General features: G+C 39.3%; 1 protein-coding gene across 5 annotated transcripts in view; it reads left to right on the top strand.

Annotated features, from left to right (window-relative positions):
* Window positions 1-17,243, top strand: part of MRTFB (myocardin related transcription factor B) — a 263,871-nt gene that overhangs the window by 77,251 nt on the left and 169,377 nt on the right. For 2 of the 5 annotated variants that reach the window (XM_082671122.1, XM_082671123.1), the window contains one exon: window positions 6,894-6,928. The exons of the other annotated variants lie outside the window; for them this stretch is intronic. In XM_082671122.1, the coding sequence (XP_082527248.1) occupies window positions 6,913-6,928 (16 nt within the window). In that variant the 5' untranslated portion in view covers window positions 6,894-6,912. The remainder of the gene's footprint in view (window positions 1-6,893; window positions 6,929-17,243) is intronic. 5 annotated transcript variants of the gene reach the window in all.

Here is a 17,243-nt window from a genome sequence, read left to right as displayed (position 1 = left end):
TGGATTTTAGTATATTCAAAGTGTTGTGCTCAATTCACAAAGGTGGGTAACAATCAGAACTTTTAGTTAGGGTCATTGATTCTCTCCTTCAGTTTCTTGTTACTGTGTATACAATATATCTGGGCCAGATATCTTACAGTAGCTGTATTTAGCATCCTTAGTGTAATAAAATGTAGGTAAGTAGGCATAGGTGTGATGACTTTGATGCCTAGAAGTGAGCCTAAAGAAAACCACTTTTCTTTAATTTCTTCAGGTTTTCCACATTTTCAGAAAGGAAAATACCCTGCTTACCAATCAGTTCAGCATTGGTGTGTGTGTGTGTGTGTGTGTGTCTGCGTCTGTCTGTCTGTCTGTCTAAGCCATAGCCCAAGTATTTCCGTATAGTCAGAGCATGAAATGTTGCTTGCCTGGAGAGGAAGATTGATTGTAGAGAGCTGAGTGTCCCCTGTTAAGGAAGTGAGATTTTGCCCGTATTGATGCTGGAGCCACTCTCCAGCAGGGAGAGAGTGATGTGGTCCCTCTGGCTGCTGTATTATGGATGCTAGATGCAAGGGCAGGACTGGGGACAGGAGACCCATTAGGTTGTTGATCTAGTCCAGTGAGAGGTGATGAGGACCTGAACTAAGGTGTTCGTGGCAGAGTTGGATAAGACACAGGCTGGAAGTGTTTAGGAGCTATTAGTCCAGAATTCTGGCTACAAGTAACAGAAACCCTCCCCAAACTATCTTAAGTTCAAAGAGAGATTAATTGGAAGTTTCCTGGAGAAGGTTGTAAAAGGTATGAAATGCTGCAGAAACCAGGAAAAGCCAGAGGCCTTGTGGATTGGAACTGGTCTCATCAACACAGAGATTCTTTCTCCCATCTCTGCTCCCTCGGGCGTCTGCATATGGCAGGGGCCATTGTCATACTCTCCAACCAAGAGGAGGAAAGAGCTCCTCTTTCCCAACTTTAGTTTTTAAAATCCCAGGGGCTCTCTTGGCCTTGGGTTTTGTGCCTTCACCAGGCACTGGGATCTTTGGAAGCTGTCTACCACCATCTCATTGGCAGTTCCCAGAAGAAGTGGAAGAAGGTTGTTCTGGGCAGAGCTAACCATGTACATCTACTCTGGAAATACTGAGATTAAGAAGATCTGAGAAGGAAGGGAGGGCCAGGAATGCCTCCCACATTTGTGACTTTGGTAACCTGTGATGGCACATTTCCATCCGAGAATGAGTTCAGGGAGCAGGCAGACCGGAGTGCAGTGGGTAAACTGAGTTCAGTTTTAGACCAACTTAGACTGGAACATAGAACTAATCACAATTTGTATGTTACATATTTTTATGATTATTAGACTGGTTTGGCTTTCTTCACAGTTAGAAGCCCTTTGAAGACAGGGACTGTCTTGTTTTCTTCGCTCAAATATCTTTGTGAATGAATTCAGGAGAACAGGTTCAACAGGCAGCTGGATGGACAGTCTGGATCTCAGGTGAGGACAGGAAATATGGGTTTGGGAGTTATCAGTATAGGGCTACATAGTGGACAAGCTTACCTGGTGGCTAAGGGACTGTTATAAAAGCTCAGATATTGTATAGACCTGTAATTTTCATGTCCAGGTAATGAACTTATGCCTTTTCCTTTTTTTTTTTCTTTGTCCTGCCGAGTATTTAATGTCAGTAATTATCTACTGACAGTTCTGCTAATTATTATTTTAAAATTTTGTGATTAGAATTAGATTTGTGATACATAGGGAAATAAAGGTGATAAAGACAGATTCTATTTCCTTTTAAGAATAACTGACTCATAGGATGAAACCTTGGATATGATTTCAGATCACTCCTGTAAACTCTCACAAGAGATGTTTATAAAACACTTGGAACAATACAGATTGTACTAAGAAAATGTGCTTTGATCAACTCTGGAGATACAAAGCAGGGAACTTAATAAATCAAGTCCTATTTGTGAATGGAAAAGACTGGAAGTTCACCTTAAAAGTAAGAACTCAGTTCACGTCAAGACTTAAATTTTGTATTCTGAATAGCAGATGTTAATTTAGTTTCATCTTTTATATAAAAATAAAATGAATTGCAGATTTCAGATCTTGGCATCTTGAAATCTGACTCCTGATTCCTGTCTCTTAATAGCCATTGGAACACTAGTGTAGAAATGGAATTTGACTTTGGTTTTTTACCCTTTAATTTTGAGGTGAGTGTGCTTCCAGCTTTGTCTTCCCTCTATATTCAAGAAAACCAAATCACTGGTAGCTTGGATATGGCGTAATTTTTATTATTTAAATATTAGAAAAATAGGGCCTTGTTTATCTAAAGTAGTAATATTATGTTGACACTTGGGAACGATGGTTTTTTGGTTTTTGTACTTTTTTTTTTTCATTTTAAGGTGTAAATACAATTGTATTACTTTTGTGGGCTAAACACTCTCGTCCTACTACCTTGCCATATGACAAGATATTCTAGTAAATTGCGTATATTTTAAGTGTCTTTGTTTATTGCCTAGATTCCTTTCTTTCCCCCCTGCAGTAGGGGTGAGCCATATTTATTTATTTATTTAAATTTTCACCGAAGAACTTTCACTAAATTTGCCTGAGCCCCCAATGCAGGCAAGTGTCTTTTAGCAAGTTAATCTAAAGGAGCATTTCTAAAAACTCAAATTGAGTAGATTATAGCATCCCAGCTTTTTAAATTACTGTAAGGTATATATTTAAAATATAACACAGATAATTTTCTTTTGGTTTATAGATTAATGCTTATTCTTTCAAATGGAGTTTCAACACATATCTAATAGACTAAGACTTTGTGCATTCTGAATTTTACCAAAGCTGCTCAAAGACTGGGAGAGAGAATACATTTCAGATTTTAATGATCAAAATTATGGATTTGACTCCTGCATAAATTAGTGAAATAATATACGGAAAAATCTCTGTGTTGAGACCCCAGAGCCCAGCAAACTGTATCCCTGTTGAAATCAGTTACAGAGCTGAAATTAAAGAATGTTGATTTTTGGAGGTACCCCTTATCAGCTCCTGGGAAAAAAACAGTTAATATGCCTCAGATAGAGTCTAGCTTATTCTGTATTCTGAAATGATTTTTATTAAGAGGTACTTAGCTTCATTGTTTACTAATTAATTCTTCAGAGGTAGCATGATTCAAACTAGAAAAGTTCACAGCCTAGCTGTCAGAGAAGGAGTCAGCAGCCCTTACAGATGTTGGTGAACAGCGGCCCTGAAGAAAGAGGCCTGAATCCTTTATGCAGCTGGGCTCGGGGTTTGTCAGGGTCACTCTTCTACTGCGCCACCTAAAACAAGATCGCTTTCACATATGCACTATTTCCATCCATTAATTTTTGGATTTTTTGATGACTGATAAATACAGTTCAAAAAGGAGCATTAAATAGTGGGGGGGGGAATCCAAATATTTTATTGCTAGTCAGATTTAGTCTAATTAGGGAAAAATTTGCCTGGGTTATGGAAAGTATGTACAATTGAAATGCACCTCTGATCAAGTGTGTGGAATTTAGGCTAACGTGTTGCCTAGCGGTTGTAAAGAATCTGGTAAGTGATTCTAAGTAATGAATACGTATTCTGTATGTAAACAGACATTTCTAATGTACTTCAGCAGTGGTTTCTGTAGTTTAAGTAGTGATAGATCTTGCTTATGCTCTCACTGAATAGTCTTTCTTACTAGACAGAGAATGCAGAAGGTCTTCAACCAGTTCTTGCTCCTGTGTTCGTAACGCTTGAATTTAAGTCAGTTTTATTCTTCATCTCAGAGATAGTAAAATAGTGTGCAGAAATGCTATAAGGGTGGAAGTGCGTGGTTTGTAAACTTCTTTTACAAGTGTGTTGTCCATGAAACTCTCGTACGTAGAACAGCTCATCTCCAGAGGGCAGCGGAAGGCTGGACTGGTGCCCCAAAGGGGCTCCAGGAACACCATTTGCAACCGCTGTTCAGGCTGTCGTGAATCAAAGGTCAAGCCTGGGGAGGAATGAAGGATAAAGTACTCATTCGTGTATCCTATTTATAACTTTCTGCTGTATTATTTACTTATATGAAAAACACGGATACGTTTTTAAATCAGAATTGTTTTAAATGTTCAGCACCACTTTACACGTGGTCAGAAGTAATAATCACACTGCTAGCTACTCTACCCCGTAGCTCTACGGCAGTCTTGTCGTCTTAGAAAAGAGACCTTGCCTGACGACAAGATTACGATACCAAAGCGTGGGAGAGAAATTGTCATATACACCTAGTCCTGTCACGACGTTTCTCTTCCGTGTTAAAACTTACAGTCTGATTAAAGTGAATTAGAGAATAGTAACCACACTGAGAAAAAACAAACACGAAGTGCTCACAGTTCCAACAGTCCACGTCCTCAGACAGGTGTGCTCCCGCTTGGGGCCTGGCTTGGGAGACTCACTGCTGAGGAGTGTAAGATTTCATCTGTGCTGTTTGTCAAGGGAAATAGCTCTGTGACCTTGGGCAGGTTCTTCAGGTCATCAACACTCTACCAAGCTGTGAAATGCTCCATCACAGAATTGTTGTGTGGGCTCGTGGAAATTCTGCCTCTGAAGTGGCTAGCACAGTGCCTGGCACGTTATAAATTGTTGGTAGATGTTAGGTGACGGAACAATACTTTCCTCCAAAAGGGAATGTAACAGGGCATTAATGGACAGTGGAGGTGTTGTGAAGAAACACAGATTTGGTTCTCAGCTTGAGTGGAACTCCAACCGCAACAGGTGTCATTTCACCATTTTAATTAAAGTAAATATTGGAGGAGAGATGGAAAAGTTCCATAATGGGAAGTTTATGTTAACAGCTGTTGAATGTCTCTACTTTTTGGACATATTTCCTACCATTTTACCTAAAACAAAATCATTTTCATTTTTACAAATCTGAAAAACAAAAACCAGAAGTTAAAATGACTGAATACTCTGGTTTGTTTTTCATCTTTTGTTTTAATGGTTATTGCTTCTCTATGGGAATGAGAATATTCACAAGCTATGCCCGCAGAACCTGTGGTCTGGAATGCCGTGGTTACCGAATATTTAGGAGATTAGCAGTGTTTAATGTGGATATGAATTTGGGTATGATGTGTTTAGAACATGTGACAGGGAATCATTGTGTCAGTCAAAATTCACTAAAAGCTTATCGTTTGGTAAAATTGTTCCTTTGAGAACAGAAAACATGATAGTTCAAAGGCAGCCTGCAAGTTTTAGGAAAGGAATAACAATGTCTAAGGGAATCTGAAGCACAATGCATCAACAGTTTTCTCTAACAAGGGATAATTACTGATTTTTTTTGTCCATTGCATGAGTTCATTGGATTCTTTTCTTAAAAAATCCTAGAAGAGAAGTACTACTGGAGGGGAAAAAAGACGGTATAGGTTTTCAAATGGATACCCTTGATAAAGTGTCAAATTTTCCTATATATTAGTGGCAAGAGACGTGGACTTACTGCATTTTATTTATGATGAATAAATAAGCTTATATTTTCCATCAGACGTAATTACCATCCTTGGTCCAATAGGCATGGAATTCTCTAAACAATAGAGAATGTGCTGTGGTAGAATGTCATCTCTGATACTAATAGGAAATTTACTTAAAGTTGCCTAGTTGTTATATATAGTTAATTAATTAATTAATTAATTATGGGTCTGTCTACCTGTTTTTCACATCTTTTTATACTTCCAAGCTGGCAGGACCTCTTGAAGATGACAAGCTCCACTCTGACTGTGCATGGAAGTACTTTTTTTTTAGTATTTGTCCTGAATTCACTTAGGTTTCAAGATATACCTTTGTTCTGTAATTTTAAGCTGCCAGCGTACAATTCTTTAATCATCTTATCACTGGCATTTATTATTTTAACTTTGACCATATTAGAAGAATTATCCTATTTCCATTGATATTCTTTAGTTGTATTATTTAAATGCAATGACTAAAACCTTACAGAACATTCCCAGGCTAGATGCAGAATGGCTTTGTAATTTGGTACTGACTGGGCTGCCTGAAATCTACCATGTACAACAATGCCAGACAGAGTACATGTGCAATAAATGTTTATTTGAATTAATGAATTGCTCTAGGGTGGGTTGTGGTTATAGTATTTTCAGAATTAAGTGACCAAGCATTCAGTACTGGTAATTTAGCTAAACATTCGGGCTTTGTTTGAAGCCAGTAAACAGACTGCTGTGTAGTCCAGGGAGACCAGTCTGTTCACTTTTCCATCCAATAGTAATTTACTTTTACAGTTGTGTTTATATAGAGTAAAGGTCAAAAGAAAAGGTGTTTGAGGCAGTTATCTCAATTGCTTCACTACAGTGAAAGATTTTCAGTGTGCTAATATAAAAAAGGACAGTTTAAAATGGATATTGTAAAATATAAGCAGTTACTTTTCCCCCAGCTTTATTGAGGTATAATTGACCTGCAATAAATGGCCTGTGTTTAAAGTGTACAATTTAATCTATTCTGACACAAGTATACACCCTTGAAACCATCACCACAGTAAGGGTAATGAAAATACACATCACCTGCAAAAGTTTCTTTGTACCCCTTGGTAATCCTACCCTCACGCCTCTCTGCCCCCACCTCCATGCAGCCACTGATCTACTTTCTGTTGCTTAGATTAGTTTGCCTGTTCTAGGGTTTTATATAAATGCATTCATGTACTCTGTACTCTTTTTTGCCTGGCATAACTGTTTTGAGATTCATCCATGTTGTTGAGTGTATCAGTAGTTTTTCCCTTTTTATTCCTGAGAAATAATGGGTATTCCACAATTTGTGTATGTATCTATTCACTGTTGATGGCCATTTGGGTGTTTCCAGTACTGACTATTTTAAATAAAACTGATCTGAAAGTTTATATACAAGTCTTTGTATGGACATATGCTTTCTTCTCTCTTAGGCAGATACCTAGGAGTGGGATGGCTGGATCATATGGTAGGTGTATGTTTTAACTTTTTAAAAACTGCCAAATTATTTTTCAAGTAGTTGTGTCCTTTTACATTTCTCACCAGCAGTGCATGAGAGTTCCAGTTGCTCCACATTTCTGTCAGCAGTTGGTATGGTCAGTCTTTTTAATTCTGGCCATTCTAATAAGTGTGCCTCGGTATCATCTCATTGTGCTTTTAATTTGCATTTTCCTAACGACTAATGTGTTGAGCATATTTTCATGTGCTTATTTGCCATTTCTCTGTGAAATATCAGATCTGTTATCCATGTGTTTATTGTATCTTTTGTTTTCTTATTATTGAGTCTTGAGAGTTCTCTATATATTCTGGATATAGATTTCTTTATCAGATAAATGATCTGAAAATATTTTCTCCCAAACCGACTTGACTTTTTTTTTTTTTTTTTTTTTTTTGTGGTACGCGGGCCTCTCACTGTTGTGGCCTCTCCCGTTGCGGAGCACAGGCTCTGGACGCGCAGGCTCAGCGGCCATGGCTCACGGGCCTAGCCGCTCCGTGGCATGTGGGATCTTCCCGGACCAGGGCACGAACCCGTGTCCCCTGCATCAGCAGGCAGACTCTCAACCACTGCGCCACCAGGGAAGCCCCTGACTTGACTTTTAATTCTCTTAACAGTGTCTTTCAAAGAGCAGGAATTCTTAAGTTTGATGTTCAGTTTATCAATTTGTCCTTTTAAGGGTTATGCTTTTGGTATCATATTTAAGAAATCTTTACTTAATCCTAGATCGTAGAGATTATCTCCTGTTTTCTTGTAGAAGTTTCACAGTTTGAGGCTTTACATGTAGGCGTACGGTCCATTCTGACTTGATTTTTGCACATGGTACAAGGTGTGATCAGAGTACATATTTTTTGCATATGGATATCTAGTTGTTCCAGCACCATTTGTTGAAATGACCATTCTCTCTTCACTGAATTGCCTTTGCACCTTAGTCAAAAATCACTTGTGGGTCTATTTTGGAGTCTGTTTTGTTCCATTCATTGTCTGTCTTTATGCTACTATCACACTGTCTTTTTTTTTTTTTTTTTTTTTTTTGCGGTACATGGGCCTCTCACTGTTGTGGCCTCTCCCATTGCGGAGCACAGGCTCCGGACGCGCAGGCTCAGCGGCCATGGCTCACGGGCCCAGCCGCTCCGCGGCATGTGGGATCTTCCCGGACCGGGGCACGAACCCGTGTCCCCTGCATCGGCAGGCGGACTCTCAACCACTGCGCCCCCAGGGAAGCCCTGTCACACTGTCTTAATCACTACTGTAGCCTTATATTATACTAAGTCTTAAAATTTGGTAGTGTTAGTCCTCCAACTTTGTTCTTTTTTTTTCAGAGTTGTTTTGGCTATTCCAGGTCCTTCACATATCCATGTGAAGTTTAGAATCAGCTTATCAATTTATACAAAACAGCCTGCTGAGATTTTGTTTGGGATTATATTGAATCTGTATGTCAATTTGGGAGAGAATTGACTTCTTATAACAGTGTTGAGTCTTCCAACCCTTTATTTATGTTTTTAATTTCTCTCAGCAATGTTTTAAAGTACAGATCCTGCACATCTTTTGCCAGATTTAGCCTGTTTCATATCTTTTGGCCTTATTATCAGTGGTGTTTTTAAAAATTTCAATATAAAATTGTTCATTACAATTCAGAAGTACAATACAATTTATAGAAATACAATTCAGTTTTGTATATAGACCTTATATCCTCCAACTTTGCTAAACTCACTTATTCCAGTAGCTTTTTTGTAGAGTCTGTTGCATTTTCTATGTAAATAATTATGTCATTCGTCATCTTAGAGGGAAATCGTTCAGTCATTCACCATTAAGTGTGATGTTAGCTGTAGATTTTTTTGTGGATTCCCTTTATCAGATTGAGGAAATTCTCCCCTGTATTTAGTTTACTAAGAGCTTTTTCAGGAATGGATTTTGTTAGATATGTTTTTGCACTTATTGGGATAATTGTATAGTTTTTGTTTGTTAATATGGTAAATTACATTAAATATATTTCAAATGGTAAACCAGCCTTGCATTCCTGGGATAAACCCCACTTGGTCATGATATATTATTCTTTTTATATATTGTTGGGTTTGATTTGCTAAAATTTTGTTTGAAATTTTTGCATTGTGTTCATGAGGGACATAATAGCTTCTTGTAATGTCTGCCTAACTTCAGTATCTGGTTAATTCTGGCTTCATAGAATAAATTGGGAATTATTTCTTCCTGTTCAATTTTCTGAAAGAATTGGTAATCTTTTTTTCTTTAAATGTTTTTTAGAATTCACTAATAAGACCATCTGGTTCCAGAGTTTTCTTTGCGGGAGGATTTTTAAAAATTCAATTTTTAAAATAGATGTAGGGCAAAAAAAAAATAGGTCTAGGGCTATTCAGGTTATCTATTTCTTTTTGACTGGGTTTCAGTATTTTTTCTTTTTCTTTATTAATTTATTTTTGGCTGCATTGGGTCTTCATTGCCGCACGTGGGCTTTCTCTGTTGCGGCAAGCGGGGGCTACTCTTCGTGGCGGTGCGCTGGCTTCTTGTTGCGGTGGCTTCTCTTGTTGCAGAGTACGGGCTCTAGGTCGCGTAGGCTTCAGTAGTTGTGGCTCGTGGGCTCAGTAGTTGCGGCTCGCAGGTTCTAGAGCACAGGCTCAGTAGTTATGGCGCACGAGCTTAGTTGCTCCGCAGCATGTGGGATCTTCCTGGAGCAGGGCTTGAATCCGTGTACCCTGCATTGGCAGGTGGATTCTTAACCTCTGTGCCACCAGGGAAGTCCCAGTATTTTGTATTTTTAAAAGATTTTGTCCATTTCATCTAAGTTGTTGAATTTATTGCCATAAAGTTTTTCATTACAGTCCCTTATTATCTTTTTCATATCTGTAGGATGTATAGTGATATCACCTCTGTCATTCCTTATATTGGTATGTAATTTGTGTCTGTCTTTTTTCCTGATCAGTCCATTTGGAGGTTTATCAAATTTATTCACCTTCTCAAAGAACCAGCTTGTGTTTCCTTTGTTTCTCTTTTTAAAAATTTGGTTTTCTTCTCTGATCCTCATTATTTCCTTTCTTCTCCTTACTCTGTGTGTGTGTGTAATTTTAATTATTTTTCTTTTTGCTAAATTTTTCTAATTTTGTACAATATGGTTCTTTAAAGATCTTGATTTAAATTGTTTCCTCCCCAAGGTAAATGAGGATATAGAGGCTCAGAGAAGTTGAGACAACAGTTAAAATTCATAGCCTTATACCCATTTTCTTAGTGTCATAAATGCTGTGATAGAGGCAAGTACAAGTGCAGTGAGACCACATAAGGAGGGGGTGAGACTGTAAAGAGTGCGTAACAGGACCTCTTTGGAGAATTGGATGTCTAAGGGATCTTATTTTGTTGAGGTCTAGGATAAATCTATGAGACCAAATCCAGAGTATTAGTTTATTTTACAATGGTTGCAGATCTCCCTCTTGGTTGCTGTATTCTGAAAAATGAGTTAGAATATTCCAGGAGTTAACTCTGCATACACCTAATGTTCCCTTGGGTTTAATTGACAGATCTGCTTTTTATTTCTATTAAGACTGTTTGTGGTGGTCGTGGTAACTCTAGCTGTAACAGTGGTGGCAGGTTTTGCTGACAAGAGTATGTTGAATAGGAGGAAAATCTGGGGGTGGAATGTGGGGGGATTGTTATAAAGATTTACATCAGTATCTCACTGCAAACTTAGTCTCACTTAGTAATGAATATTTCTCTAACAAACTATTCCTTGTTTAACACATTATAACTTTTTTAAAAAGTACTTTTATCGGGCTTCCCTGGTGGCGCAGTGGTTGCGAGTCCGCCTGCCGATGCAGGGGACACGGGTTCGTGCCCCGGTCCGGGAAGATCCCACATGCCGCGGAGCGACTGGGCCGGTGAGCCATGGCCGCTAAGCCTGCGCGTCTGGAACCTGTGCTCTGCAACGTGAGAGGCCACAACAGTGAGAGGCCCTCATACCGCAAAAAAAAAAAAAAGTACTTTTATCATTAAAAAGCCTTAATTCTATAATTATTTTATAAATGGAGTGAAACCAACATGATGTAGTAACATCTCAGGGTCCATATTACAAGGTTGAGTTCCCCTCCAGTCTGAATCAAGGTACTATATTTAGGGATTGTGAAAAATACATAACAGATGTTTGCTGGGAGGCACTAGTAGGGTTGGTGATCAATTGTAGAGAAGAAACAAAAGGGAAAAAAGTAGAGGAGTTATTTTCAAATGGCCATGAGGGCCGAGAATTACGTGTATTATTTTATTTTTTCTTAAAAAAAAAAAGGAGCAATGTGAACCTGAGCCTTTAAAAAAAAAATATGGTTGAGAGAGCAAGCTACTCCTTTAACTGTTTGCTTCTCAAAATTATCAAATTTTCCATCCTTTAAGTCTGTAGAGGAGAAAACAGCGATGGGATGAAGCAGCAAGCTGTGATGGTGTCAAGACCAGAACCCAGACTCCTGGGTCAGAAAACCTGAGTTCTAACGCACCCTCCTTCCTTTGCTCCTGTGTAACCACGAGTTTAGCTTAATGGTACTTTTCTTCTGGTGTGCTTTAAATGAGAAAATGTGTGGGTTATCACTCAGATGTTTAATACTACTTTGGGTAGGGGACCCATTTTCCTCTTCTCAAGGACTAGAGGAAATAATTAAGAGTAATATGAAGATAAGCTACTTAGAGTTGTTGTTTCCTAAAGTGATTCCACCTCATGCACTCTACTTTTATTTATTTTTTATTAATTTTTTTATCGAAGTATAGTTGATTTAAAATATGTTAATTTCTGCTGTACAGCAAAGTGACTCTGTCATACACATAGGTACATTCTTTTTTATCTTCTTTTCCATCATGGTTTATCCCACGATATTGAGTATAGTTCCCAGTAGGACCTTGTTGTTTATCTATTCTATATGTAATAGTTTGCATCTACTAACCTCAGACTCCCAGTCCTTTCCTCCCCCATCCACCCTCCCCCTTGGCAACTACAAGTCTGTTCTCTGTGTCAGTGAGTCTGTTTTTGTTACGTAGATAGGTTCATTTGGGCCATATTTTATTTTATTTTTTTATAAATTTATTTATTTTTGGCTGAGTTGGGTCTTCGTTGCTGCACGCGGGCTTTCTTTCTCTAGTTGCAGAGAGCGGGGGCTACTCTCTGTTGTGGTGCGCAGGCTTCTCATTGTGGTGGCTTCTCTTGTTGCAGAGCATGGGCTCTAGGAGCATGGGCTTCAGTAGTTGTGGCTCGTGGGCTCAGTAGTTGTGGCTCGCAGGCTCTAGAGCGCAGGCTTAGTAGTTGTGGCACACGGGCTTAGTTGTTCCATGGCATGTGGAATCTTCCCGGACCAGGGCTCAAACCCATGTCCTCTGCATTGGCAGGCGGATTCTTAACCACAGCGCCACCAGGGAAGTCCTGGGCCATATTTTAGATTCCACATATAAGTGATGTCATATGGTATTTGTCTTTCTCTTTCTGACTTTCTTCACTTAGTATGATAATTCTAGTTGCATCCGTGTTGCTGCAAATGGCATCATTTCGTTTTTTTAATCTACTTTTAGAATTATAATTTTTTTCTAATTGAACAAACGTAACTGAATGTCCATGCATTGATAATCACTTTAAAACCATCAAAGATTAGCTCTTAGTTTTGTTTGACCTCAAACTTTGTAACGATGTGACCAGCAAACAGTATGTTCTAAAACAAGTGTTGGCGCAGGCTCCCTCCCTCCCTCCCTCCCTCCCTCCCTCCCTCTCTCCCTCTCTCCCTCTCTCCCTCTCTCCCTCTCTCTCTCTCTCTCTCTCTCTCTCTCTCTCTCTCAAGTCTTGAAGTTTATATAACATTGTGGGGGGGGGGCGAGGGGAGGGTGCTCGCTTTTCTCTCATGATAGGTACTTTGGAATGTGCATTTTCCTCTAATTGCGGACTTCCCATTGAGTGGTAAGAAGTCTTGGTGTAGAGAGATCATTTGCAAATAATCTCCCTTTGCTGGAATGTCCCTCCTTCCTCACATTGCTGTCCTTCCCCTCTCTTACTTTTTAGGATTTAGCTCCATTCCTTTTTCCTCTGGAATCCCTTTGCTGATCCTCTTGCCCAGTTGTGTTAAAATGCCTCCCTCCCATGCTCCCATCACATCTTGTCTCATCTAATGTTCTTTACCACAGCATGTTGTGATTGTTCTGCTTTCTTGTCTGTCTTCCTAACAAACTTTAAAGTCAGGGAATTGATCATGTCCATATCCCAGCACCCAGCAAAAAGCCTGATTAAAGGTGCTCAGGGAAATTGTGTTTGGAAGGAAGCCTTGAGTTTGGTGCATTACATTCAGAGAACGATAAGAATACACTATTTATCTGACAAAAGTATTTCTTCTTCCATGTTCAAGCCTCATCTCATTTTTTTGTTTTTGTTCTTTGTTTTTACTAAGGAAACATTTGAGCTACAAGAATGAGCTCAGGGGTTTTCTTAGTGTCATCAACACCCTTAGTATTACTGACACCCTATTGCTCTGTGCTTTTTCGATCCAGGGGCTTTAGCGGAACCCTGGGATACATCCATGAATTCCCATTTCCGCTGCTTCAGGTAGGAGAACGGAATCTTACAGCAATAGCAAGAAACTATACTTCTGCATTAGGCACATACATAGGCCCGCTGGCTGCAGCTGCAGTCTGCAATACCTTCACAAAGCCAGTCCAGCAAAGCTGCAGTGACTTAGGTGCTGAAATTGAAATTGAGATGGAAAGAGTAGCAGTTTGAAAGGGCACTGGTCCCTGCTCCCCTTTTCCGTACTATGGAATAGGAAAGAGGATTAAAGTACTGCTGCTGTCAATCAGGTGATACTTAACTTCCCTTCAGAACTTCTGTTCTGTCTAGTTTCTGGATGCTGAGGCATAGAAACCATGATTATTATTGGAAGAAAAAACAATGAAATCGCATGATGACGTGACATATGTATTATTTAACTTATAATCTACCTAGTTAATGGATGACAATTTCTTTTCAAAGAGTGTTCTCGAACCAGAATGGGGGAGAAAAACAGAACAGATTACAAATGAATTTTGACGTGGTATAGAACAGCGAGGTCCTGAACCAAAGTTTAGCCAGAAAGACTAAAGATTGTCTGTTTTTGTTTATTTGGTTGGTTTTTTTAGTCTATTTTTTATTTTATTGAATGAAGGATTCTTTAAATTCTGTAGTGCTTTACAGTTTTCAAAAGTTTCACACATGATTTCATATAATCCCATAATAACCCTTTTTTTAACCCCCTACCACTATGCTGCCCCTCCCCCCCTCCCTCTCCGCACTGGTAACCACTAGTTTGTTCTCTGTATAGGTGAGTCTGCTTCTTTTTTGTTTTATTTACCAGTTTGTTGTATTTTTTAGATTCCACATATAAGTGATATCATATGATACTTGTCTCTCTCTCTGACTTATTTCACTTAGCATAATGCACTCCAAGTCCATCCATATTGCTGCAAATGGCAAAATTTCATTCTTTTTTATGGCTGAGTAGTAGTCCATTTTGTGTGTGTGTGTGTGTGTGTGTGTGTGTGTGTGTGTGTGTGTGTGTACACCCCCATCTTCTTTATCCATTCATCTATTGATGGGTACTGAACATTGTTTATTCAGATCAGGAGGAACCTGTAAAGGCCTAATTTGTTTGAATTATCTGGGCTGAGCATATTTTCTCATTCTTCCCTTTTCACCATTTCTTAGAGATTCTGATAGAGACTTCACAGAGCTACATGACACAGTCTCCTAACTTATTCCTGAAGTTCATGTTCATCAGATGCAGCAGCAACCTGACGAGTGAATGTGATGAATGAAGCTCATGGAGTAGATGGATGTCTCTATATTTTTCACTCAGCAGGACAATATAGTGCAGTTCTGTTAGTCTATTCATCTAGCTGAATCTTAGCTCTTAAATGTGTCAGTGTTACTTGAAGTCTTCATTAACGAAATTGTTGGGCTTTCACCTTACAAACCAAAGAGCATCCCATTTGTCAAAAAGAATCAAAACCAAAAAAATGAAAATTGTTTTTGTTAACACACAGTTATTTCCAGTGGTGAAGTTTGAAAAAGACAGGTTTTTAAATGTAAGCTATGAGAGACTTAGTAAATTTCAGATGAGAGCTTTTCCTTTAAGATTTAATTAACTCATGGACTTAGGTACCACAGTCCATTTTCCCTGGGTAGCTGTCCCATTCACTGGACAGCTTTCCTAGTTAGGGTAGGTAATCACTATGTTTTATGGCTTCCATGCTGAAGAAATTATAGCTGAGTATAGTTAGCCCGCCTTTGAGCTGAGGTGTATTTACATTTCTACGTTGTTATCCTTTTAACATCTTATCCTTTTAAGGACTTAGGACTGTCAAGGTAGCAGCAATGCTTTTTGTTGGTCAGATAATTAGGAGTGAAGGTAGTGGCTAGGAGGAAGGAGACCTTGTATTTTTTTTAAAAAAGAAAAAATAAGATGTGAATGAATGCCCAGACATTGAAATTTGATATTATGGAAATCAGCAAACTTTCAGAAAGTAAGCAGCCTAATTAAGAATGAAAAATTGAACCCATTTCTCCTTTCCTTTGAGTTAAAATGACTGAGCTGGTAGAGGCCTTCAGAGGATGTCTTATTCCACCGCCACCACACCCCATTGCCTCATTTAGGCCATGCTTTTTTGTTTTCTTTTGTTTCTTGTTTGTTTTGCAGTACTCGGTTTTTGTTTGTTTGTTTTGCAGTACGCGGGCCGCTCACTGCTGTGGCCTCTCCCTTTGCGGAGCACAGGCTCTGGACGCGCAGGCTCAGCGGCCATGGCTCACGGGGCCAGCCGCTCCGCGGCATGTGGGATCTTCCCAGACCGGGGCACGAACCCGTGTCCCCTGCATCGGCAGGCGGACTCTCAACCACTGCGCCACCAGGGAAGCCCCGGCCATGTTTTAAATTAGGCCATAGAGGTCTCTCCATAATCTCTTTCTTATATATAGAATTGTCCATGACATATCTTATAAAAAGTCAGTTGTCAGAAAGGAGTGGCATTTGTTACTTTAAAAATAAAATGTCACAATTTGTATCTTTTGGTCTGTGGGAGTCTGAAATACAGCTCTGGCCTGATTAGGTGTACTGTTCTTGAATAGATATTTTAGATTTATGAAGTAATAAGATTCTGTCCCTTTGTTTATGGAAATTATAGTCTAGTTATGTTTGAAAAATTGTTTTGATTTATTATTAGTGGTAAAGCTAGAGTGTTCCTAGAGAGGAAGTTACGGAAAGTTAAAAGCTGTCATTCTCTCTCTTCATACTAAGAACAAAAGCAGATGACTTAAGTATTTCAGTGAGTTGAACCTCAAGTTAGAACTTGCTTTTCCCAGTATTGTAAGATGTACTTTGCCTAGTTGCTATGGAATCACATTTAAATTATTGAGTTGAAATTTATGATGTAGATCTCTATACAGATCTGCTGTGAAAGATAGATGTTGAAAACTAAGAATCTTAATGCTACTCCTACAACTATTTCAAGAACAAATATTGACCACACACTTGCTGTGTGGAAGGTACTGTGTGGGAGACCCGGGTACACAGCTGGAAGGACAAGGTTCTCAGCCTTGAGAAGCTCAGATTCTTGTAGGGAAATAGTAAACAGCCACATGGACCAGAGCAGGACCATTGACAGAACGTTGGTGTGTGCAAGGTGCAACGGGAGGGCTGCTGAAGGGAGTACCTGAGGTAACTTTAAGGATGTGTGGAATTTCCTGGTAGACAGGGAGGTGGGATGAGGATTGTGTTCCCACAAAGAACTGCCTGGATAGAGGCTAAGAGGTGAAGAGTTGTTTGTTTGTTTTTAATCACTATACATACTGTTAGTAAATATTTGGGGAGTCTTAAATTTTTGAATTCATGAGCCAGTTGAATGTAGACTCTGGAGTCAGCCAGCCAGCTGCCCCACTTGACTGTGCAACTCCAAGGTATTTAACCTCTCTAGACCTTGTGAGGATGAAACGAGAGACTATTTGTGAATAGGGCATAGTTCAGAGTTTGGCGTTTAGTAAGCTCTAGGTAAACGTGAATTGCTGTTTAACAGCGTCAACATTATCAATGTTCATGCTAGCTGTCTGGCAATTTTGAATGCTTTTTGTTACTGAAGGTTCTGTGTCTACGCTTGCTTGTCCGTAGTGTCCCGTTGAGTAGTGACCGAGTGCTCCGCACTGGGCTGGGACTCCATGTGGGGAAGTGTGCATAGCTCCTATCCTCAGGCAGTGTCCAACTAAGCTGAGAATGAAAATGGGAAAATCTGACAGAAAGCGAGT

Source organism: Grampus griseus, assembly GCF_964374135.1.
Source record: "Grampus griseus genome assembly, chromosome: 14".
Taxonomy (NCBI): Eukaryota; Metazoa; Chordata; class Mammalia; order Artiodactyla; family Delphinidae; genus Grampus; species Grampus griseus.
The sequence above is the reverse complement of the archived record's forward strand: the minus strand, read 5'-3'. Positions and strand labels throughout refer to the sequence as shown.